The 26,002-nt window shown below is 39.5% G+C and overlaps 1 protein-coding gene across 3 annotated transcripts; it reads right to left on the reverse strand.

The window, feature by feature from the left end:
* Nucleotides 1-274: 274 nt before the first annotated feature.
* N6AMT1 (N-6 adenine-specific DNA methyltransferase 1) lies at nucleotides 275-22,792 on the reverse strand. Of its 3 annotated transcripts, none has more exons than XM_027542864.1 (6): nucleotides 22,622-22,792; nucleotides 19,378-19,464; nucleotides 18,562-18,652; nucleotides 14,846-14,929; nucleotides 10,975-11,116; nucleotides 275-556 (listed from the first exon to the last, which is right to left on the reverse strand). In XM_027542864.1, the coding sequence occupies exons 1-6, from the start codon at nucleotides 22,753-22,755 to the stop codon at nucleotides 516-518; spliced, it is 579 nt and encodes a 192-aa protein (XP_027398665.1). In that variant the 5' UTR covers nucleotides 22,756-22,792; the 3' UTR covers nucleotides 275-515. The 3 variants fall into 3 exon arrangements, with proteins under 3 accessions (XP_027398665.1, XP_027398496.1, XP_027398580.1); XM_027542695.1 differs by lacking the exon at nucleotides 275-556 and adding an exon at nucleotides 8,992-9,890 and having other exon boundaries at nucleotides 22,622-22,791; XM_027542779.1 differs by lacking the exon at nucleotides 275-556 and adding an exon at nucleotides 9,926-10,359.
* Between the last annotated feature and the right edge of the window lie 3,210 nt (nucleotides 22,793-26,002).

A 26,002-nucleotide genomic window follows, 5' to 3' on the forward strand; every position in this document is an offset into this window, starting at 1 on the left:
AGCCTGTGTGTGCTGGGCTAAGTCACTTCAGTTGTGTCTGAATCTTTACGACCCCATGGACTGTAGCCCGCCAGGCTCCTCTGTCCATGGGATTCTCCAGGCAAGAATTACTGGAGTGGGTTGCCATGCCCTCCTCCAGGGAATCTTCCCAACCTAGGGATCAAATCCCATCTCCTGTGGTTCCTACATTTCAGGTGAATTCTTTAGTGTGGAGCCACCAAGGAAGCCCTAATTCTTCCCTATTAGAATTGACAGCTCTGACAAAGTGAAAAGATTGTATTTTCCTTAAAACATTAATTTATTTTAAATGACAGTAAGAAATCCATCACCTGTTCATACAGAACTGGCTTATTTTTTATCTCAAACATTTATATTTTCCAAAATGTTTAGGGGGAAAGCAACATAGTTGATAATTTTGTAGATTTCTTTAATGTCTGACTTGATGGAAGACAGCTGGATTCTCACGTCTGCTTCTGCTTTCAGTTGCCTGCCATCTGTTGACTGAAGTATATTTTTTAAAAACTAGGCCCGCACAGGTATGTAGAGGTTACATTTTCTGTCAACAAAAGAATATACATTTTGACATGTGTTACTAGAAATGAGTTTTCAGTTGTCACAAGATTACAATTAAGTAGTTAGATTTTTTTTTTTTTTGGATAGCACTTCTCTTAATTTAAAACCCTTACATGGCTAGTAACTCAAGTTTTATCATAATCTGCTTGACAGTAGTTCTGGGAAAAGTTCTATATAGAATCTCACATCTTGTTTTCTTAAGGCCTGAATGGATGGTGAGTTTAAACAAATGCTTTTTCTACATCTAATTAAATGGCAAGGTTTTCTTTTTTCCTTCCCATTATCCTTGTGGTGATTTCCTAAATAGATTTTCTAATGTTGAACTATCCTGGCATGCTTGGTATTAATCCTACTTGGTCATGATCAATACTATTATTAATAATAGATTTGTGGATTTTAAAGATATTTTTTCGAAGTTTGAATCTTTGTTCACAAACCACCCTATGATAATATTTCTTGTACTGTATAGTCACAAGTGAGATTAACCTAAAATTTTCTTATATTGTTTCTGTTTTGTTTTGGTATCACTGATATACTAGCATATCAATGATATACTAATTCATATAAAAAAAGTTAGTATTCTTGAATGTTTGGTAAAACTCATTTGTAGAATCACATGTGTATTTGTCAGTTCAGTCGTGTCCGACTCTTTGTGACCCTGTGGACTATATAGCCCACCAGGCTCCTCTGCCCGTGGGGATTCTCCAGGCAAGATTACTGGAGTGAGTAGCCATTCCCTTCTCCAGGGAATCTTCTCGACCCAGGGATCAAATGCAGGTATCCTGCATTTCAGGCAGCTTCCTTACCATCTGAGCCATCTGGGAAGCTTGCTTTTATTATGTAAAATAGAATGGACAGACTATACTAACTCACTTTCTTTAATGGTCATAGACTCTTTAAGATTTTTTTTTTCACATGTTAGTTTTATTTTCTTAAGAAATTATTCATCAGTTTTCAAATGGTTTGGTGTAAAGTTGTGATATTTTCTTATGAATTTTAGTATCTGTACACTATTTGTAAGTATGATCTTTTCATCCCTAATATTTATTTCTCCTTTTTCTCAATCAACCTAACTAAAGATTTGTCTAATTAATCTTTGCAGGTTTTATTTTGCTTAACCATTCAGATTTCTTTTGTTTCATTACTTTTTTTTCTATTATTTCTTTATACTTGTAATGGTTTATTTTTTTGTAATGTACATTTTTCATTGACTTCCTATATTTTTTTGTTTTCTAGTAGATGTATTTGAGAGGTGTAGTTCTCTCTATTAGTTGAACCATTTTCCACAAGTACTGATATGTGGTACTTTTTCATTTCATAGTTTTAAATATGACTGATAATTTGATTTTGTTTAAAAAATACAGGAAGCATTTTGGCCTTTTTATTTTATAGTGAAAATAAAATAAATTTCTTCATTGTGGTTATTATTTCTACTTTGTTGTGGTTACTGTTTTTCTCTTTGCATACTCTGATCCTCAGAGGTGAATCACTAAGTCCGAATTACACCCAAGAGGTTGAAAAGTAGGCTCCATGTTTTGAAGGGAGGAGTTTCAAAGAATTTGTGGATGTACTTTAAAATCTGCACAGTGGAGATTTGGGTGGAGTACAGTATTGTGTTAGAAAAAAGTGTTCTAATTTAAGAAAGCTATGAAGCAGAAGTGAATTTGAATTTAATTATTTCATGGTGATTGCTCAAAAATAAAGGCTTTATTATAAGCTACTGCAAAAAGTGCATTTACGTATCACTCTGTGAAGCATGACTTCATTTTAAATCAAGTGATTTTTCTCAATTTCATTATTTTCTATTCCAATTTTAACTGCACACATGAAAAGCAAAACTATCATAATTGATGTGTTTCATTAGCAGAATATGTGTTAAGTTGCTTCAGTTGTGTCCAACTCTTTGTGACCCTATGGACTACAGCCCGCCAGGTTCCTCTGTCCATGGGATTTTCCAGACAAGAACACTGGAGTGGGTTGCCATTTCCTTCTCCAGGGGATCTTCCCAACCCAGGGATCGAACCTGCGTCTTTCATTTTGGCAGGCGGGTTCTTACCACTAGTGCCACGTGGGAAGCCCGTTGGCAGAACTTTGTAGTTAAATGTCAGTTCTTATACCCGTGTCATTAGACACATCAAAACAAATCAGTTAAATCAGTGCCAAAATTGATTAAAAATCTTTAAAATTCAATTCATGACAGTGAATGAACCTCTTGAATATTCATTCCATTGAAGATACAACCAACATCTGACAACAAAGTGCATGTTACAAATTAAGAAGCTCTTGAGTAGAAAGCCATTTGATGGTTTCATTAATTATTACTATGTGGCAAATCATCCCAAGCCTTCCATTTTAAAAAACATTTATTTTCTGATACATTTTCTTTATGGGTCAGGAATTTGAGGCTGGTCTAACTGGGTGGTTCTATTTTGGGTCTGTCATGAAGTTGAGGTTGAGATGTTGGTTGTGGCTGTTGTCATCATCTGACGACTTGATTGAAGTTGGAGAATATTCTTCCAAATGATTCACTGACATGGCTGTGGGCAGGAGACTGTGGCCCCTCACCACATGGATGTCTTCAAGGGGTTGAGTTTTCCAGCAAACATAGCATCTGGATTCCCCCAGAGTGAGTGATCCAAGACAGTAAGATCCTCCAGAGGATCTTCCTGATCCAGGGATTGAACCCAGGTCTCCCACATTGCAGGTGGATTCCTTACCATCTGAGCCACCAGGGAAGCCCAAGGGCCAGGTAGTAAATATTTTATGTTTTATAGGCAGCTATTCAACTCTGCCGGTGTATCACAGAATCAAATGAATGAAGAGCTGTGGTCCAATAAAACTTTATTCACCAAAACATGTAGTGGGCCAGATGCGGCCTGTGGGCTATGCTTTGCCAGCCCTTGAACTAGATCAACACAACATGAATAGCACTCCAAAGCTGTAGCAGAAGCCTCTGGTGGTGCCACCAAACTTTGGGTATCTCACTCATGTATTCTGAATTCTGGCAATGATAAATGGTTACATTTCCCTAGTTGTCACCTATTTGAAATCAGTTGGTTAGCATAGCCCAAGTTGTGGCAACTTGAATAGGATTGGGCCTGGAGGACCAAACCTTTCACCAGAATCTCTACCATCACCCTACTGAGGCAGTCATGCAGGGAAACCACCTCTCAGATGACCCAGGCTCTGAGACTCTTATCACATTACAGCTGTTACAGTCACTGCAGTGTCTCCGCAGAAGGCCCTGTGGACACGCAGTCACTGTTCCTAGTCCCTTGTCTCCCCTACTTGATTGAAGATTTGTGTTGGAAGATAATTCTTCAAGGGTCTCTTGGCTTTCTTCATGTCTTGAAATCAAGGCACTAACTTTCCTCTGCTCTGGATTACCTCTTCAAGAATACTTGTATAGTGACCGTCCTGTGGTCACTATACAAAGAGGGATAGTGTCTCTCAAAGCAGAGAGAAGACATTTTCCAACTAAAGAACAGGTACTCTTATCCTCCAGTCTGATAAACAGTGTGTCTCCACAGCAAAAGGAAGGCATGCTTGATGCCCGCAGAGAAGAATTGAGCTTTCCCAAGTCCAGGCTTTCTCTCCTATAATGCAACCCACTGTGTATGTAGGTACGCATCTGGGCCCCTCCATGGTGCTCCCATGGGGCTCAGGGGCACGAGGAAGCTGATGAAAATATGCTGACATTCATATTAATTGCTGTGCTGAGTAATGAAGTTCTTTGTCTCTGATCCAGGAAGCCTGCCTTCATCTGCCAACAGTGAAACTGTGTCAGGTTAACCTGTTAGGTTTCAAGTAGGGTAAACGTTCCAATCCTTCTACACTTCTGGGCAGTGCTGAGTCCTGCAATATTCCCTGCAGAACCTCCATTAGTGCTGGCTTACTGGAGCCAATGGGTCTTCAGCGATAGTCCACACCCCAAACGCTGTAGGGCCCATGTGCAAAAGTGTTTCTGTAGGACCCACCGCCAGGGGCTACAGGATGAAGCAAGTCTCCCTGGTGACCCACACTTCACACTGCTTTCCCACTCTTCCCTTAAATCGTGAGGTCCTTCCTGCCAATTCTATTGCCTATGCCGATGAGTTAAGCCAATGTATTTGGAGTTTAAAGATCTGTGAGAATGACAGTGAGACTCAGCCTCAATTGTTTTCATTTTGCTGTCTTAAGCAAAAATCAAATTCAGGGCCTACAGATGAAGTTAAAAGTATTACTAAAGGTAAACCTTCACTAAGAGCTCAGAAAGACCAAAAGGTGATGTCTTAGAGCATTAATTGAGGCTTTTGCTTTATAATTTGCTGTTTTCCTCTCCTGTTTCTACTATTTGGGTAGTTACCCTTGAACTTTGACCATGTTTTAGTCTCCCATGGCTGCTGGAACAAATTACCACAACCTTAGTGGCTTAGAACAGCAGGAATTTATTCTCTTGCAGCTCTGGTGGCCACAAGTCTGAAATGTGGTTTTCTGGACCAAAATCAAGCTGACAGCAGGGCTTCAAGCCCTTCAAAGGCTCTAGGAGAGAATCATTTGCTTTCCTTTTCTAGATTCCAGGGCTCGTCGCTTGTACTCCTTGGCTGACAGTCCCTTGTTCCATCTTCAAAGACAGCAGTGTCATCATAATACCATCTCTTTTGTAGTAAAATCTCCCTCTGCCTCTGTCTCATAATACACTTGTGATTACACTGAGAGGCAACCTGGAAAATCCAGGATCATCTTCCGATCTCAAAATTCTTAGTCGCTTCTGCCAAGTCCCTTTTGCCATATAAAGTAATATTTACAGAGTTCTAGGGATTAGACGGAGAAGGCAGTGGCACCCCACTCCAGTACTCTTGCCTGGAAAATCCCATGGGCGGAGGAGCCTGGTGGGCTGCAGTCCATGGGGTCGCTAAGAGTCGGACACAACTGAGCGACTTCACTTTCACTTTTCACTTTCATGCATTGGAGAAGGAAATGGCAACCCACTCCACTGTTCTTGCCTGGAGAATCCCAGGGACAGAGGAGCCTGGTGGGCTGCCGTCTCTGAGGTCACACAGAGTCGGACACGACTAAAGTGATGCAGCAGCAGCAGCAGGGATTAGAACATGGATATCTTTGGGGGCTATTATTCAGCTTACCACACAGACGTATTAAGTACTGTCTTTACCAATAACCTCAGATATGCAGATGACACCACCCTTATGGCAGAAAGTGAAGAAGAACTAAAGAGCCTCTTGTTGAAAGTGAAAAAGTTGGCTTAAAGCTCAACATTCAGAAAACTAAGATCATGGCATCCGGTCCCATCACTTCATGGCAAATAGATGGGGAAACAGTGGAAACAGTGGCTGACTTTATTTTTCTGGGCTAAAGATCACTGAAGATGGTGATCGCAGCCATGAAATTAAAAGACGCTTACTCCTTGGAAAGAAAGTTATGACCAACCTAAACAGCATATTAAAAAGCAGAGACATTACTTCGCCAACAAAGGTCCATCTAGTCAAGGCTATGGTTTTTCCAGTAGCTATGTATGGATGTTGAGAGTTGGACTATAAAGAAAGCTGAGTGCCAAAGACTTGATGCTTTTGAACTGTGGTGTTGGAGAAGACTCTTGAGAGTCCCTTGGACTGCAAGGAGATCAACCAGTCCATCCTAAAGCAGATCAGTCCTGGGTGCTCATTGGAAGGACTGATGTTGAAGCTGAAACTCCAATACTTTGGCCACCTGATGCAAACAGCTGACTCATTTGAAAAGACCCTAATGCTGGCAAAGATTGAGGGCAGGAGAAGAGGACGACAGGATGAGATAGTTGGATGGCATCACCAACTCAATGGACATGGGTTTGGGTAAACCCCGGGAGTTGGCGATGGACAGGGAAGCCTGGCGTACTGCGGTTCATGGGGTTGCAAAGAGTTCGACACGACTGAGCAACTTAACTAAACTGAAACGTCCTCGGGTGATTCTAAACGTAACCAAACTAAAAATAAATTCTAGATTCCTCTCACTCTGGTCCTACAGTCCTGCTAATTGACTTTCTTTCTTTTTTTTTTTTTTATCACAGCTGTATAAATTTATTTTTTCTATAAAGCAGGTACACATTGAGCCGTATTTCCTAGGGTGCAAATTCCTGAAACAGTGATTTTCCACTCTTCTCTGGTTGCAGGAAACCGAGCAACTTCCAAGTTTGCCTAACTCCAGTGAAACAATTTTGGAAATGAAAGAATCTTGCTTAACTTTTACTTTTGGACGAAAATTTTCAAATGCAGCAAAACTTGCCTCTACAACATAGACATATGCCTACTTATAGCACTGTCTGCGTGCCCTTATATAATATTTAAGGAATCATTTAAGAAAATAATAAAGGCCATGGGAGTCTATACTTATATTTCCATCAGAATGGCAGACTAGATACTCTGAAATGCCCTTTTGGCATAAAAATATGCAGATGTTGGATAAATTATAGCCATAAGTTTTTGAATGCATTACTGAGTTTACAAGAAGGGGGCGGAAATCCCCAAGGGCCTCCGTACCCTGCTTCTCCCGCAAAACTTTAAGCTGATATCAGAGTGGTAAATAAATGTGAAAACCGGGGCTCCCCTGAATACAAGGAACTTTGGCAGGAATAAAGAGCTTTAATGGAAATTGGACACTAGAACTTAGATCTGGCAGAGGAAAACCTAAATCTGAGGAAGCTATACAAATAGAGGATAATTCAAGTATAAGTTTTAAGCTGTGAACTGTCCTTTGGAAGTAAATAAAAACAATTCAGTAAACAGCTTATTTTTATAGGCTTCAGGTGAGAAAAAAAAAATGGTACTAATTTTTCTCTGAGAATTGCTAAACTTTTCTCAGGAGGGTCTGTGGTTTGAATTTACATTACTTGCACAATCAAGGAAATCTCAACTATAAAAATTAACCTAAAATTCTGGCAAATAGGTACACCTCCTGTCAAGAGTAAAGGAATATCTCTTTAATGAACATCATCCTCAGGCCAGGCCTTCAAAGTTCATAAGAATTAGGTTTGAACAAATAAAATTTGCCAGTTAAAATATAACAAATATACAAGTAATCAGAACCTATTAGATTTATATCACCAAGGACTTTATAGATTGAAATATTGAATGTCAATAAAAATCATTGACATTTATAACTCAATGGAAAAATTAAGTAGTAATTTAGATATACTTGAAAAGAGAATAAGAAAAGTTTTGAGAAAATTATATATGTATATATTTCCACTAAATAATTGATAAATATACCTTAAAGTACACATAAAACATTAAAACACTTGGCCAGACATTTTTTGAGTTCAAGTATAATAAGCAGCAAAGATTTTAAGGGTGCAGATGTTATCATTACTACTACTACTAAGTCACTTCAGTCGTGTCTGACTCTGTGCGACCCCATAGACTGCAGCTCACCAGGCTCCCCCGTCCCTGGGATTCTCCAGGCAAGAACACTGGAGGGGGTTGCCATTTCCTTCTCCAATGCATGAAAGTGAAAAGTGAAAGTGAAGTCTCTCAGTAATGTCCAACTCTTAGCGACCCCATGGACTGCAGCCCACCAGGCTCCTCCATCCATGGGATTTTCCAGGCAAGAGTACTGGAGTGGGGTGCCATTGCCTTCTCCGCTAATTGACTTTCATAAATACAGTTGACCCTTGAACAACACGGGTGTTAGGGCACTGATCCCTTCTGCACACCAATAATTCACATGTAACTTTATAGCCAGACCCTCCATGGCCTCCACGGATTCAACCAACCACAGATTGTGAAGTGCTGCAGTGTCTTTACTGAAACAAATCTGTGCACAAGCAAGTGGACCTGTACAGCTCAAACATGTTGTTCAAGGGTCAACTGCATATTTTAAATGGGGGTTTGGGGGGCAACTACAGAAGAGGTTCCTAAACTTAGTTAAGGTAATTTGACATTTCTTGAAAAATACATGAGGACTCTTTAAAAGAAAAAAACCTTTTAATCTATTAATTATTTACATGTTGGCGGCACTGGGTCTCTGGCGCAGTTCGTGGGCTTCTCCTGCTGCGGCAGGCACACTGGCAGCTTCTTGCGGCACACGGGCTTCTCGAGTTGTGGCCTGCAGGCTTCTTTTGCTGCAGTGCGTAGGCTTGGTTGCCCCATGACATGTGGGACCTTAACTCCCTGACCAGAGATCGAACCTGTGTCCCCTGCGCTGGAAGGCAGATTCTGGTCCACTAAGGAAGTCCCTAGGCTCTTAAATATGTGAATAATCTGAGTGTTGAGTTTATTTACAAACAACTCTCCCTGATCTAAGAAAAAAATTAGATCAGTTTGCAATATATAAGAAGAAAATAGAAATATATGATAGAGGATAAAAAGTGGGAGAAATGTGACTAGAGAGAAGAATGGAAGCAGAAGCCACTCTAAATAATAGAAGAGAATGGAGACAATAAGCATGTAAACTTGAAAATTTTTTATATAAAAAACTTCCATTATAGAATAGATTATCACTGTACAAATGCCAACACAAAAGGATGAAGGTTCCTCTCTTCCCACCTGTCATGCATTGGAGAAGGAAACGGCAACCCACTCCAGTGTTCTTGCCTGGAGAATCCCATGGACGGGGGAGCCTGGTGGGCTGCTGTCTATGGGGTTGCACAAGAGTCGCACACGACTGAAGCAACTTAGCAACAGCAGCAGCATGTACCTTTTGAGAATTTCTTATATACACATACACACAAACCTTCTTGGTTAGTTTTTAAAAAATATACATATAGGCTAACATTATTTTACAACTTGCTTTTTTTCACTGATCAGTAGTACATAACGAACCCCTTCTGGTTCAGTATATACAGACGTGACTCATGTTTAATGGCTGGAGATGTTTAGTAACATGAATATACTGTACTTTATCTTACCAATCCCTTTGCTGATGGACAGTTAACTTCATTGTTCTGCCGTTACAAGTAATGCTGAAATGAACATCCTCTTCATGTATAATTAAGTGTAACTTTTTCATTATATATTCTCCACATATAATACATATAAAAATGTGAAATTCAATATATATATATTTACTTGCATTTGTGCAAATATTCCTGTAGGTGACTGCTGGGTAAAAGGAAATGCCCTACCTGCCTGCCTTTTTCTAGATAACAAATTTCAGACAATTTTACTTGTTAACAGAGAAAAAACTTTCAGTTTCAAAATATGCCAAAAGCATTCAGCTTTAAGTAGCACACACTGTGGATCAGGACTTGGTGAACTTGAGGACTGAAAGCATTTCTTGGCCTGCTTGCCTGGAAAGGACAGTTGTCCCTTGTAGACCTTTTGTCTTCATTATTTTCAAAATTTCTTCTAAAATGAAAATTAAAAGATAAAATCCAATTAAATCATTTGGTGAAGTGTGTACAATCAGTACACAGTTTATTTAGTAACAGATTATTTACAAGCTCCAATCATCTGAGAGAACAGTGAACACCATGCAATTTCTATTAAAGTGAACTTGGACTTCAGATAGATGAGCGCACTCTGTATTTTCAGGGTGTTGCTGAGAACTTCTAGTCAAGACTGAATGACTACTGTGCGGTGGTAGCCTGCTCTGGACTCAACAGAAACAGGAGTTATACTTGCTATTACAATAAATGATTCATTTTTGAGTTGCCTGGCTCTAATCTCTGCCCTACGTTCCTCCTTCTGGATGAAAAACGCCAACAAGGGTATGGGCAAATCATACGGTGAAGTCGAAAAGTGGCAGTAAACGAAGTAGCTTCTTTTTTTCAGGAGTACTGAAAAAGTAAAACCTTCCCTTTGCTAATATTTAACACTACAAAGACAAAACAGGGAAACTGAAGTTACCAAAAACAAACAAACAAAAAAAAAACCACACACACACAACTCACCTCCCCCTCAAACCTACAACACTAGTAATTATGATGTGATCTGAGGGACTGAGAATATAACATACCACATAAAAACCAAACCTGAGATGTACAGAAAAGAGAAGAAAGATTACAGTCAATTTAGTTACCAACTAATCTGAAAGCCAGGATATAAAAATCAGTATCAGGAGATAGCTTTCATGATAAAACTTTAGATGAACTAAAGAATATACAGCAGAACTGCCAATGACATAAAGACTAGAAAATTCACAGTATTGAAGGTCAGGTGTTAGAAGAAGAAATTACAGACTCTGTATTTGGGTACTGGTTTATAAATTAGGGGAAAACCCCTCAAAAACACAATACTCTTTAAAATCAGAAAAATCTACCTCTTAAAAATCTCTCTCCTCTTTCAACATGAATGCTAATGCTGTGTCTGTATTAGCAGTTGTCAGCAACTACATTCATTAACATTCTGGGTTACTTAATTACAGTCTTTGACACAATTAACCTTGATTTCAGCTAAGGAAATGGTTAAAAGATAAAATGATCTGTATTACCTGGATTGTTTTCTTTAATGGTGACTAAATAGAACAATCCTCTTGGTGAAAGGAGATCTGGAGCCAGTGGTAAGAATCTGTCTATGACTTCACGACCGTTTCTGCCACCAGCCCAAGCTGCCTGTATCCCGCGACTCCCGACCTGTTAGAAAGACTGTTCTAAGTTACACACACAAAAACACAATCTTTTTGACAAGCTACGATGACCAAACAGGTATGTATTTTGTATTTTACGGCTGATGAGGAGGTGGCGGTAAAGTTGAATCTGTGACCCACTATTTCCTAGCATGTGTAACCTTATATATAAGTCTCTAATCTTGATGAACTAGTTTCCTTTCTCATCTGTAACATTAGGAAAGTAACACTTTTATCTGTACAGTTAGGAAAATGATCAAAAAACAATCTTTTTATCTATTAGGAACAAATGAGGAAGTATATTTAAAGTTTGAGAACAATGCCCTGCACTTAATGTGGCTTAGTAATAGCTGTTACCATCAACATGTTTAAATTCCTCTATTTAAAACAGAACAATCAGAAAGAAACTAGATGGGAGAACTGGTATTATGAGAGATCTACTTCACAGCAACAAAGCTTGACAACATCCCACAGCAGCCGGCTCTCTTAGATACTCAGAGTATCACAGCCCTTTCTTAGGAACCCATTTATTACATAAAGGTACAAGGAAGCACTTTTTCCTATAACAATCTTATTATAGAAACAAAACCTTGAGAGTTTATATAGCATTAAAAATCTTTAGAGCCTTACCACTGTATATTGTTTCTAAAACTAAGGAATATATTGAAGAAATCACTCAGAAACTACTTAAACTCTAATATAATTATTTTCTTTCTAATCCCTTTAATGGTTTTTGTTCATATTTCAGTTTAAATTATCTATATACAGCTGTACACTCTACTTTTATTCATTTGTCAAGGCATAAAAGTAGTTTCTTTATACTTATAACCATGTTCATGTATAATTAAAAGAAGTATGTTCATAAACCTTAAAAAAAAACAAAAAAACTGTACTTTTCCCCTTTTACTCTTTTGTTCATCTGCTCCCCTCCCATCTTCTATACACACACACACACACACACACACACACACACACACACACACACGTTTTTCTTTTTTGTCCATGTTCTACAAAGATAAGATTGTATCTACATTCTTACTTGTATCTTACTTTTCTCACTCAACAATACCTTATAGAAATCTCTTTGTGTGATCAGGTATAGTTCAATTTCCTTTGTAATGGCTACATAATATTTTATGGTATAAAAGTATCATCTCTTATTTAGCTGTTGCTGGACATTCAGCATGTCCATTTGCTTAATTTTTTTGTATTTATTCTCATATGTGTCATAAGCTTCTCCATATACTTTCCCACAAAGTTAATCACAGAAGGGCCTTTATCAGTTCCTCTGTTTTAATCAAGACTTTCCTCCTGGAGACTTCCTTTCCTAGCATTCCCAGCACTCCCTTTTTCTGGGGCTCATGTCTTCCTCCTCCTTGGCTTCCTCCCTTGTTTCGGAGGAGCCCACTCTCTGAATGTTTCACAGGGTACAGTGCTCTGTGGAAAGCGTGCATGGTGATGGCCCTGTTTAGCATGGACTAGGAGCCCTCGGTGCTGAACCCTCTCTACTTGCCTTCTGGGGATGCTCGGCCAGCTCTGTCTGCTTGCACTGGAGACAGCCCTTCAGGAGGATGGCCTGGCACCAACCACAATCTCACAGGCCACAGAGGGGTCATCTTCGGAAGGAGGGTCACCTTTGGTGGCCTGCTGACTGCCTGCTCCTAATCCTTGACAGGTCACAGGTTCAAACCACAATATCTAACCTCACATTTTTAGATGGAATAGTAAGTATAGACACAACTTTTTATATGCGCAAACTCCTGGTATTTGTATGTTACATCTCCTGGATCTAACCTCTAAGTTTCCTTACTTTTACCTTCATGATTTCATTCTTTTTATCTTCATAAGCCAAAATATTTTATTTGGTTTCCAGACCACTGATTCAGGTCATGACAGAGACTACAGTCTCTCAATTTGTTTCCTAATGTTTTACATTGTAAAACATGTTTTTAAGCTCCAGGAAATCTTTGTTATGCTGCCTTTTAACCCTGCTAACTGCTCTGCTAACGGAAGACACTAGCTTTCTCTGTTGGAACAGTGACAAAGCCCAAGACATTGCCCACACTCAATTATCTGTACAATTACACGCATAGCTTAGCAGTAGGAATGTGGCAGAAAGGAAGCCCAATCGTATTAGCATGTTCCCAGAATCTCCTCTTCATTCACTAGGCTTGCCAGTAGTTTGTGGGCCTGATAAACCATGATTTACTTGTTTCTTTCTGTTACATACTTAGGTTCATATTATTTGCCATCATATATAAAGCTGCAATAAACATATTTTTGTAAATTACAACTTTTATTCTGTTGTTAATGATTTTCCTAAATTACATCCAAAAGACTGAGATTACTGGACTAAACCATTTTTGTTACTCTCTTGATATTTATTTCCATAGTGCTTTCCTGAGCTGCATGTATTTTATTTAGCTGCATTTCCCTCAACTGCTGCTCACCTTATAACAATGACTTTCCTTCTCAAATGATTTCATATGTCAGGGGAGCAACAGCTTCTCAGCAGGAGCGGCAGCAGCAATGCAGACCTCTCCCTTCTTGGTGGAGATGAATGCAATATTTATCAACCTTGCTGATAATCAAAGACTAAAATAGGTATAATAATTCAAAGGAAAGCAAGCCTTAGTCCACTATTACACTTCTGTCTGCTTTGTCCATTACTTCTTTAAATTGGGAAGTGGTTAACATGGTTGGTTTCCTTGGTGGCACAGAGGGTAAAGAATCCAGGAAGCACAGGAGACGGGGGTTTGATCCCTGGATCAGGAAGATCCCCTGGAGAAGAAAATGGCAACCCACTCCAGTATTCTTGCCTGGGAAATTCCATGGACAGAGGAGCCTGGCAGGCTACAGTCCGTGGGGTCACAAAGAGTCAGACATGACTGAGTGCCTAACACTTCTTTTTTTTTTCTTTTTCTTTCTAACACTTCTAATATGGTTTACCTCTTCATGACTGAAAACTTTATAATTATGTATTTCAAGGTTATACCTTTTCCTATCTGAAGTGAGAATTGGTTCTCCTCCTCCCCCACTTCCAAATCCTTGTGAAAGGAGGAAACCTGAGCCTTTCAGAGATAATTCCTATGTGAATTTAAGGCTGATTAAAATATTTTGTTTTGCAGATTTGTTATTCATGACAAAGGTACACACACACATACGATTTAAATACCATGGCCTGATATGGATGGGATTTTAAAGACTAGATATGGATCACAGTTTTAATTTCCATTAATTTCAGGCTCCTTTCCTATGTCTACCAATAGTATTCAATAATTGACAATTATGAGTAAAATCAGGCTTCCCTGATAGCTCAGTTGGTAAAGAATCTGCATGCAATGCAGGAGATCCTGGTTCAATTCCTGGGTTGGGAAGATCTGCTGGAGAAGGGACAGGCTACCCACTCCAATATTCTTAGGCTTCCCTTGTGGCTCAGCTGGTAAAGAATCTGCCTGCAGTGTGGGAGACCTGGGTTTGATCCCTGGGTTGGGAAGATCCCCTGGAGAAGGGAAAGGCTACCCACTCCAGTATTCTGGCCTAGAGAATTCCACAGACTGTATAGTCTATGTAGTCACAAAGAGTCAGACACGACTGAGCGACTTTCACTTCCACACGAGTAAAATCATAGCAGTCTGCTATTAGCAGCTGACTGATGTCATATGATGAAGTACATTTGATCTGAGACAGAAAACAGCTGAAAATATTAGTAATTAAATTTTGCTGTACGTCTTACCTCTTCAGGTGGAGTCACAACATAAGGAGGATTAAACACAAGAAGATCAACACTTTCCTTCAATCTTGGTAGCAAGCCTTTGACCTAAAAAATGTTCAAGAGAGTCAGAATTTTAAGCTGGACCCAGAAATAAATAAATAAGTAGATGGTTGAATAGATGGATCAATCAATCAATTTTAAAATATATTCTCCCACGTTTTTAGACAAAAGTGTGTTAGAGGCCATATTTAAGACAGAAATGGAGATAAATATTTTTGTATTTTGATTCAGATTAAAAAAAAACATGTTTCCACCTATAAACAAGGAAAATAAGCTATTTATCAGAATGAACACTCCGCTCTTCAGTAGCTTCAACAGCTACACTCTGGGCTCACTTTTAGAAGATAAAATAAGAAGAAGGCAAGCTCTCATATATTCTACATAGATTTATACACAACTTTAAATTTATAGCTGCTAACTTAAATATTTATTTTCTACAACTAAGGGAAATGTTTTATAAGATGACAGAAAACATATATTAATGACAAAAATACCAGATGATAGGGCTGTACTTTTCTTTGTACTTCTTTAGTAACTTGTAAATGGACTGGCTGAAACAATTATATATCAAAGAAAAAAAGAACTAAGAATAGTGGGAAGAGACACTAAAAACATAAGTTGTTTGGCATCTTATAAATCTTTGAACTGATATAACTTTCTATAGAATTATTCAGAACTGTTAAACTCTTAGTTTAAATACAATTTGAACTAAATTAATTGCTTGATATTCTAGCACAAGGGCTTCCCTGGTGGCTCAGCAGTAAAAGAATCCACCTGCAACGTAGGAGACATGGGTTCAAGCCTTGGGTCAGGAAGATCCCCTGGAGGAGGGCATGGCAACCCAATCCAGTATTCTTGTCTGGAGAATCCCATGGAGAGCGGAGCCTGGCAGGCTACAGTCCACAGGGTCGCAGGGTTGGACATGACTGAACTGACTTAGCACACATCCATGCATTTCTAGCACAAAGCATATGAAAAGAGAGAGGAAGTGCTATCTATGGGGAGCAGTAAAATATAACAACATAAAGCAAGTGAAAGACAAAGAGGAGAGAAAATAAAACGTCAGAATCACTGCAGAAAATAAAAACTTAGACTCTAATAAGCCTTGTCATCATCACATACAGTACAGAATGATGACTGATATTCATATTAATGACCTTGAATCACTAAAAGGTAAAATTATGTTCAGTTTAAGAATGTAAGGAAGTACATAAGACACATTTGAAGAAGACTTCCTTCTAAAACTAAAAACGAAATACAAACTTTGTAAACAAACTCAATTATCCAAAACAATAGTTTTTGATAGTTCTGATAATCTATGTCTAGTGTTCTGAATACAAGCAAACGTAAAGTTTTGCAAAGTGGGCTTCCCTTGTGACTCAGCTGGTAAAGAATCCGCCTACAAAGCGGGAGACCTGGGTTCGATCCCTGGGTTGGGAAGATCCCCTGGAGAAGAGAATGGCTACCCACTCCAGTATTCTGGCCCACTCCAGTATTCTGGCCTAGAGAATTCCATGGACTGTATAGTCCATGGGGTCACAAAGAGTCGGACATGACAGCAACTTTCACTTCACTTCATACCTACATCTTTCTATTTTCTTTGCCACAAGTCAGCACTGAGTATCATGGTCAACTTTCACTATTGACAAAATGGATTCTGACAGCTTTAGAACTGACTTCCACCTTTAAAAAGCTGTGAGACTTCTAGATTCTGATTCAGAAAATCTGGGCATAAACTCTGGATTTATCACTGTATTAATTTAATGACTTTCAAAAATATCCCTTACCTGTTAACAAAAATAGATATTCCAAATTTCTTCTATCTCTAAAGTTTTATTATTATACCAAGAAAACATATATTTAATACTAATTATGGACATATTAAAAAATTTCAAGAGCAAAATCACCATACTGATTTCATGTAAATCAACTGAGTACCTTTCTTGATAGTCTAATTTTTAATAATAGCACTAACAACTTCTAGTGATACAAAATTTCTTAGATCTTTGGCTTGATTCCTTAAATCATTTGTGAGTTTAAAAAAGAAGAAAAACCTCAAAACCTTATCAGTATAAGAGTAATATAGGCCAAACAGCATGAAAGCATATTATATGTCTTAGGCCCACCTTGTACATGCTATCATGATTTTTGCTTATAAAAAGTCATTAACATTTATAAGTAAAAAAAGGTTCAAAATTATCCAAATCTTACTCGTATAATCGAAAATATTCTGAAAACTGGAATTGAGAAATGTATGATTGTAACTTAAAATAATGGTTCTAGAGTTGTCATCTGTTCTTTTTACCTGCCTTGGACCCGTTCTGCCTTTCTTCTGATGATGTGTCCTTGACTTTCACTGAGGAAACTCTACCTCCACTCCTTCTCAATAGGAGTGGTATGGGTAGGGTTTATTTCAACCCAGCTGCGGGAGTGGGACTACCACTCAGGCTCAAGTCAATCCTGTGCATATCCAATCCCCCTGGATCACAGTAACAGACTGAGAGATGGGCATATGACCAAAGTTGATACAAATGGTACTCAGTCTGGGGTTTCTGCTAGAGTAACTGAAAATAGAAAGTGTTTCTTTCCCTGTGGGGTTGCTGAGAAATAAGATATGGACATGCAAGCATCTTGCTACCACGCAGCCAAAGACTGCAGAGGAACAGAGCTACTAGAAAGAAGTTTAGAGCTAAGAAAAAGATGCCTGTAACATCATTTGAGTTCCTGAAGCCAGCCGTGCCTGAAGCCATCCACTCTTTTTATTTAAGCCCGTTTGATGGATTCTCTTCACTTCTGACCGAAAGATACCTGATCTGTACAAGCCAACAGAAATTTCCTTTGGATTGTGGGAAAGGTGGATTGTATTAGCTTAAGAGCCGAAAATCACTGCAGATGGTGACTGCAGCCATAAAATAAAAAGACGCTTACTCCTTGGAAGAAAAGTTATGACCAGTCTGTCTAGTTAAGGCTATGGTTTTTCCAGTAGTCACGTATGGATGTGAGAGTGGACTATAAAGAAAGCTGAGCGCCGAAGAATTGATGCTTTTGAACTGTGTTGTTGGAGAAGATGCTTGAGAGTCCCTTGGACTGCAAGGAGATCCAACCAGTCCATCCTAAGGGGAATCAGTCCTGAATATTCATTGGAAGGACTGATGTTGAAGCTGAAACTCCAATACTTTGGCCACCTGATGCGAAGAGCTGACTCACTGGAAAAGACACTGATGCTGGGAAAGATTGAAGGCAGGAGGAGAAGGGGACAACAGAGAATGAGATGGTTGGATGGCATCACCGACTCAATGGACATGAGTTTGAGTAAACTCCGGGAGTTGGTGATGGACAGGGAAACCTGCCGTGCTGCAGTTCATGATCGCAAAGAGTCAAACATGACTGAGCAACAGAACTGAACTGAACTGATCAGTTAAGAAGAATGGCAAAACCAATACAATATTGTAAAGTAATTAGACTCTAATTAAAATAAATAAATTAAAAAAAAAAGAATTTACTTTGTCTAGTGGGTTAAAAGAGTCGGACACGACTGAATGAACTGCACTGTACTGTACCGGGTTAAAAGTTACTTAATTAATCACTCAAGTTTCTTTGATGTAAATCATCTTGACCTTAACTTAACTGAAAAGAAAATTAATTATTACACTACTGAGCAGAGAGTAACAGCTTACCAAATCTGTAATTATTGGTTGAATGTGGACTTTGTTACAGCGTGCAGTCTCCAGGGTACACGCTGCTGCCTCAGGGTTGACATCGGTGCACCTATAAACAGAAAAGAAAAAACTATATCCTATGTCTATGGATAAAAATGCAAAGAATGTTCCACTCCTTTTATATAAAGTAGATTTAGAAAAAAATTGAAATACTTTAATAATGGTGAATAAAAAAGCAATTCAGATTTGTCATACTGATGAAAAAAATTGTTATATTGATGTAAAGACCAAGAGTAGAATATAGCTACATGCAAACATATCTGAAGGAATTTATTAAATTATGAATCCAATGGAGAAATACTATGCAGCTACCAAAAATGAAATATAAAAGGAAAATGCTCATCATACAGTATTAAATGAAAAACACAGGAAGTGAAAAAAGAAATAGAGGAAAACAATTGGGCCACGTGTGGTAAAATTTATGGGTGATATTATTTTCTTGTTTATATTTTATATATTCTCAAATCTTCTATAAAGAAATTTTATTATGTTCCAATTTTTTCTGATAAATTATTTATCTAAAAATGATTCAAATTTAGAGATGACTTAAAATTATTATCTGGCTTCTATAATTACGTAGTATAATGGGACAATTTTGAACACGCATTTGTCACTTTTAAGGAGGCATAATTTGTAATCAGAGTCCTAAGCACACTTAAAATAGACACTATCAGATACATATTATCCACTTACAAAAATGTTTCATTCAAGCAGTCATAGTCACCATGAATCTCTTAGACCAAGGTGTGGATGAATGTGTACACTTATACTTACATATACAAAGCCTGAGGACCAATCACAGAGGCTAGGAATGCAGATACCACTCCAGACCCTGAGCCAACCTCGAGGCATATTTCCACTCTAAAAAAACAAAATAAAATAAATATTAGCATAGTGGTATTAAAATACACATCATTGAATATAACTCATGCTACTATAATGTCTATTTCCCAGAATCATCCCTCACCTGAAAATACATGGAAATATAAAAGAAATTTATAAATAAGCTGCTGCTGCTGCTGCTGCTAAGTTGCTTCAGTCGTGTCCGACTCTGTGCGACCCCATAGACGGCAGCCCACCAGGCTCCCCGTCCCTGGGATTCTCCAGGAAAGAACACTGGAGTGGGTTGCCATTTCCTTCTCCAATGCATGAAAGTGAAAAGTGAAAGTGAAGTTGCTCAGTCCTGACAAGACTCTTTGAGACCCCATGGAGTGCAGCCTACCAAGCTCCTCCATCCATGGGATTTTCCAGGCAAGAGTACTGGAGTGGGGTGCCATTGCCTTCTCCGATAAATAAGCTAATTCCCAACAATCACTTAGTGCTCATTTACTGTTCAAAACTGTTGAAATTTTGGGTGTGTGATTGAAGTCTGCAAAATAATAGTTTTTGATTTTCACAGAACATTACATAAACAATGGAATGTTAATTTAGAGTTAGAAATATTAATATGGAAGACATCAGCTTTTCCCAGAAGGAGCTCCTAGTTTGGTGTTTCCTAAAAATGAAAAGGTATTATTACAACATTTATTTATAAAAGATGTTTTTTGTATAATATCATATATGAAACAAATCGCCAGCTCAGGTTTGATGCATGATACAGGATGCTTGGGGCTGGTGCACTGGGATGACGTAGAGGGATGGTATGGGGAGAGAGGTGGGAGGGGGGTTCAGGATGGGGAACACGTGTACAACCGTGGCAGATTCATGTTGATGTATGGCAAAACCAATACAATATTGTAAAGCAATTAGCCTCCAATTAAAATAGATAAATTTATATTAAAAAAATAAAAAATAAAAGATGTTTTCTCTCATTTTGAAGTAACTCATGAGTTCATCAGCATATCCCAGGGGAAGACAAGAACCACCCCCCACTTCTACTAATAATAGATTTAGAGCAGCAGAGAAATCCTGTATTTATACATCTCTACACTGAATTGGGAAAACAGCCAAGTAATCTGACCTTAGAATATTAATAATACTCTTAAGAATGCAATTAAATACACAAATTCTTGATTCTACCATACTTATCCTTCCCTATAATCTGGTATATGGACGTTCCTGGTGACCCAGTGGTAAAGAATCCACCTGCCAATGCAGGAGATAAGGGTTTGATCCCTGGGTTGGGAAGATCCCCTAGAGAAGAAAATGGCAATCCACGCCAGTATTCTTGCCTGGGAAATCCCATGGACAAAGGAGTCTGGCGGGCTACAGTCCAGGGGGATTGCAAAGAGTTGGACATGACTTGGTGACTAAACAACAACAACATAATCTTGTATATACGGTAAAAGTGCAAATCATCCCCATTCCAGAAACAGGTTTGATGGTATTTAAGGGGCACTCTAGCACCTAAGGAGATGAGGGTTTGATCCCTGGGTTGGGAAGATCCCCTAGAGAAGAAAATGGCAATCCACTCCAGTATTCTTGCCTGGAAAATCCCACGGATAGAGGAGCCTGGTGGGCTATACTCCACGGGGTAGCAAAAAGTTGGACACAACTGAGCAACTTCACTAGCACCTAACTTGCCAAATGAACTATTCAAAAACAACAGACTCTAGGGGTTTCTAACTTCTGGAACCACTCTGTACATCTGACAAGCTTTTACTGTGCTGTAGGAAGGTCTGTTGAATCTTAACAGGAGGCTTCTATTTGAAAATAACTATCGTGGCCTCATAAATAATTAGAATTCCATGACCAGAAATACCCAAGACTTTAAAATAAAAACAGTTCCTTTTACAGCAAGGCAATTTGTGCTTTAAAATCTTTCTGGGATATCTTGATAATAAAAGATATGTTATAAAACAGTACCGTTCTATTCTGTATTCCAGTAGATCCAAAAGTTTCAATACTTACAATGAAAAATTGGTTTATTAAGAGTTGGAGCAATTTATACACAGAAAAATCTGACCAAGAGAGAGAAACAAATACAATTTGGACCTTCTAAGCCTGACAGCTGTTTGTTTCACCCTGAAAAACCCCATTTCAACTTTTGATCTTTAACTAAATCTGTGTGTGCTGTGTGCTTAGTCGCGTGGACTTTTTGGGACCCCATGGACTGTAGCCCCATGGCAATCCTCCAGGCTAGCTTTGCAGGGGGATTCTTTACCATCTGAACCACCAGGGAAGCCCAAGAATACTGCAGTGGGTAACCAATCCCTTCTCCAGGGGAACTTCCCAACCCAGTAATTGAGGCAGGGGGTATCTTGCACTGCAGGCGGATTCTTTACCAGCTGAGCTACCCGGGAAGCCCAAATTAATTAAATCTAACTACCCAAATTGCTTTCATCTAAAAAATGACACTGTAAGTATTCGCTTTTTATAATATTGAATTAAAATCTATACAAGCGCTTCAACAGATCAATTTTAAAACTTATTATAAGCTAGGGTATATTCTGTAGGCAGCTAGCTGCATGTAACTTTAAATTTTTTACAATAAATTAAAAATTCAGTGCTAGTCACATTTCAAGTGCTCAGTAACCACACGTGGTCAGGTTTTTGCTGGGTAGCTGAGTATGCTATCCAGTGGGTTTAAACACACTGCCCTACTCCAATATTTTACAACCTCATTTCTTTTTGGTGCCCTTCCATTGCTGGAGAATGCTTTTATGTACTGCGTAGATTCAATAATGCTATGGGGCACTGATATTTACTAAAAACGGTAATATTGAGAGGCAGCGTTCTCAGGACGTTTTGTTTTTGAACGTGTTATAATATCGCTACTCTTTAGGCTCTTCAGATTAACAGCTGATAGGAAACGATACATCCTGAAGTGGTGACGAAGCACGGAGCCCCTGAAACCAAAACACCACCTTGGGAAGAAAGCGGACAGCTCCCTGCCGCAAGGATTGTGTGCATCCACGGGAAAACCTTCAGTTACAGAGTTCTGGTGTCAGCTGTTCCCAAGCGGGCCGACACTGCCTCCTCGCGGGGAGGGCGGCGACAGTCCTTGCCTTGGTCCTGCGCGGCCGCCTCTCCAGGACTCCCGAACCCTCTCCCGCGGGAACCCTCGCCCTCCTCGCACCCCGTGAGTTCGGCCGCCGCCGCTTCGAGTGCGTCCAGCAGCAGAAAAGTGTCCTCTGCGGGCTCGTACACATCGCTGAAGTCGCCGCGGCCCACATGCCCATGCAGCGGCGTTGGGAAGCTGGGCGCCGCCATCTTTTCCCTCCTCGGGCCGGCGCGCGTGCGCGAAAGTTGCGCATGCGTACGTGCAAGGGCGCGGGCTTGGCCGTCGGGGTGGGGCACCAGGGGCGGCGAGAAGCCGCCCATAGGGCTGGTCTGCGGGTGTTTTTCCATTGCTAATTGGACAGCTGTATAATCTGCAACTACTCACGTTTGTTTCCTTCTTTCGAATATTAAATTTTATTTTAGTTTATGGACTAGCGCTGGGTAGAGGCAGCCTTTGTTGTTTTTGACTAAGGAGAATGTTTTCTCTTTTTATATTTAGAAGTTTTCTTCTATTTCTAGTTTGCAAGGATTCGAAAAAATCCATAATAGAATGGTTACCAAATTTAACGATTTTTTTTTCTTTCCATCAGTTGAACGTTCAGGCTTGAGGCTTTAAATTAAGATTTTTTCCCCTTATTTCGTTTTTTAGTAATATTGGAAAAATTGCCTTCTTGATGCTATATCATGAATGCTCTCTTTTTATAAACCTCATGCAAGAGGATGCATATTTTTCTTTTTTTTTGCTATTATTTTTTTTAAATTTAAATTTATTTATTTTAATTGGAGGCTAATTACTTTACAATATTGTATTGGTTTCGGAGAAGGCAATGGCAACCCACTCCAGTACTCATGCCTGGAAAATCCCATGACGGAGGAGCGTGGTAGGCTGTAGTCCATGGGATTGCTAAGAATCAGACATGATTGAGCGACTTCACTTTCACTTTTCACTTTCATGCATTGGAGGAGGAAATGGCAACCCACTCCAGTGTTCTTGCCTGGAGAATCCCAGGGACGGTGGGGCCTGGTGGGCTGCCGTCTACGGGGTCGCGCAGAGACGGACACGACAAGCGACTTAGCAGCAGCAGCATTGTATTGGTTTTGCCATACATCAACATGAATCTGGCCCCGGTGTACACGTGTTCCCCATCCTGAACCCCCCCCCTCCCACCTCCCTCCCCATACCATCCCTCTGGGTCATCCCAGTGCACCAGCCCCAAACATCCTGTATCATGCATCGAACCTGGGCTGGTGATTACTTTCTTATATGATATTATACATGTTTCAATGCCATTCTCTCAAATCATCCCACCCTCTCCCTCTCCCACAGAGTCCAAAAGACTGTCCTATGCATCTGTGTCTCTTTTGCTCTCTCGCATACAGGGTTATTGTTACCGTCTTTCTAAATTCCATATATATGCGTTAGTATACCGTATTGGTGTTTTTCCTTCTGGTTTACTTCACTCTGTATAATAGGCTCCAGTTTCATCCACTTCATTAGAACTGATTCAAATGTATTCTTTTTAATGACTGAGTAATACTCCATTGTGTATATGTATCACAGCTTTCTTATCCATTCATCTGCTGATGGACATCTAGGTTGCTTCCATGTCCTGGCTATTATAATAAACAGTGCTGCGATGAACATTGGGGTACACATGTCTCTTTCAATTCTGGTTTCCTCGGTGTGTATGCCCAGCAGTGGGATTGCTGGATCATAAGGCAGTTCTGTTTCCAGTTTTTAAAGGAATCTCCACACTGTTCTCCATAGTGGCTGTACTAGTTTGCATTCCTACCAACAGTGTAAGAGGGTTCCCTTTTCTCCAAACCCTCTCCAGCATTTATTGATTGTAGACTTTTGGATTGCAGCCATTCTGACTGGCGTGAAATGGTACCTTGTTGTTTTGATTTGCATTTCTCTGATAATAACTCCAGAAAGAATGAAGGGATGGAGCCAAAGCAAAAACAATACCCAGCTGTGGATGTGACTGGTGATAGAAGCAAGGTCCAATGCTGTAAAGAGCAATATTGCATAGGAACCTAGAATGTCAGGTCCATGAATCAAGGCAAATTGGAAGTGGTCAAACAAGAGATGGCAGGAGTGAATGTCAACATTCTAGGAATCAGCAAACTAAAATGGACTGGAATGGGTGAATTTAACTCAGATGACCATTATATCTACTACTGTGGGCAGGAATCCCTCAGAAGAAATGGAGTGGCCATCATGGTCAACAAAAGAGTCCAAAATGCAGTACTTGGATGCAATCTCAAAAACGACAGGATGATCTCTGTTCGTTTCCAAGGCAAACCATTCAGTATCGCAGTAATCCAAGTCTATGCCCCAACCAGTAACATTGAAGAAGCTGAAGTTGAATGGTTCTATGAAGACCTACAAGACCTTTTAGAACTAACACCCAAAGAAGATGTCCTTTTCATTATAGGGGACTGGAATGCAAAAGTAGGAAGTCAAGAAACACCTGGAGTAACAGGCATATTTGGCCTTGGAATATGGAATGAAGCAGGGCAAAGACTAATAGAGTTTTGCCAAGAAAATGCACTGGTCATAACAAACACCCTCTTCCAACAACACAAGAGAAGACTCTATACATGGACATCATCAGATGGTCAACACTGAAATAAGACTGACCATATTCTTTGCAGCCAAAGATGGAGACGGTCTATATAGTCAGCAAAAACAAGACCAGGAGCTGACTGTGGCTCAGACCATGAACTCCTTATTGCCAAATTCAGACTTAAATTGAAGAAAGTAGGGAAAACCACTAGACCATTCAGGTATGACCTAAATCAAATCCCTTATGATTATACAGTGGAAGTGAGAAATAGATTTAAGGGCCTAGATCTGATAGATAGAGTGCCTGATGAACTATGGAATGAGGTCCGTGACATAGTACAGGAGACAGGGATTAAGATCATCCCCATGGAAAAGAAATGCAAAAAAGCAAAATGGCTGTCTGGGGAGGCCTTACAAATAGCTGTGAAAAGAAGAGAAGCGAAAAGCAAAGGAGAAAAGGAACAACATAAACATCTGAATGCAGAGTTCCAAAGAATAGCAAGGAGAGATAAGAAAGCCTTCTTCAGCGATCAATGCAAAGAAACAGAGGAAAACAACAGAATGGGAAAGACTAGGGATCTCTTCAAGAAAATCAGAGATACCAAAGGAACATTTCATGCAAAAATGAGCTCGATAAAGGACAGAAATGGTATGGACCTAACAGAAGCAGAAGATATTAAGAAGAGATGGCAAGAATACACAGAAGAACTGTACAAAAAAGATCTTCACGACCCAGATAATCACGATGGTGTGATCACTGACCTAGAGCCAGACATCCTGGAATGTGAAGTCAAGTGGGCCTTAGAAAGCATGACTACGAACAAAGCTAGTGGAGGTGATGGAATTCCAGTTGAGCTATTCCAAATCCTGAAAGATGATGCTGTGAAA

The sequence above is a fragment of the Bos indicus x Bos taurus genome, chromosome 1 (genome assembly GCF_003369695.1).
Source record: "Bos indicus x Bos taurus breed Angus x Brahman F1 hybrid chromosome 1, Bos_hybrid_MaternalHap_v2.0, whole genome shotgun sequence".
NCBI lineage: Eukaryota > Metazoa > Chordata > Mammalia > Artiodactyla > Bovidae > Bos > Bos indicus x Bos taurus.

Coding starts and splice junctions, on each gene's coding strand:
- N6AMT1 (XM_027542695.1), bottom strand. CDS start 22,755: ATGGCGGCGCCCAGCTTCCCAACGCCGCTGCATGGGCATGTGGGCCGC. Junction 18,653..19,377: donor GGTCCTCAGGCTTTGTATAT/GTAAGTATAAGT, acceptor TTCTGTTTATAG/GTGCACCGATGTCAACCCTG. Junction 11,117..14,845: donor TTGTGACTCCACCTGAAGAG/GTAAGACGTACA, acceptor TCTTTCTAACAG/GTCGGGAGTCGCGGGATACA.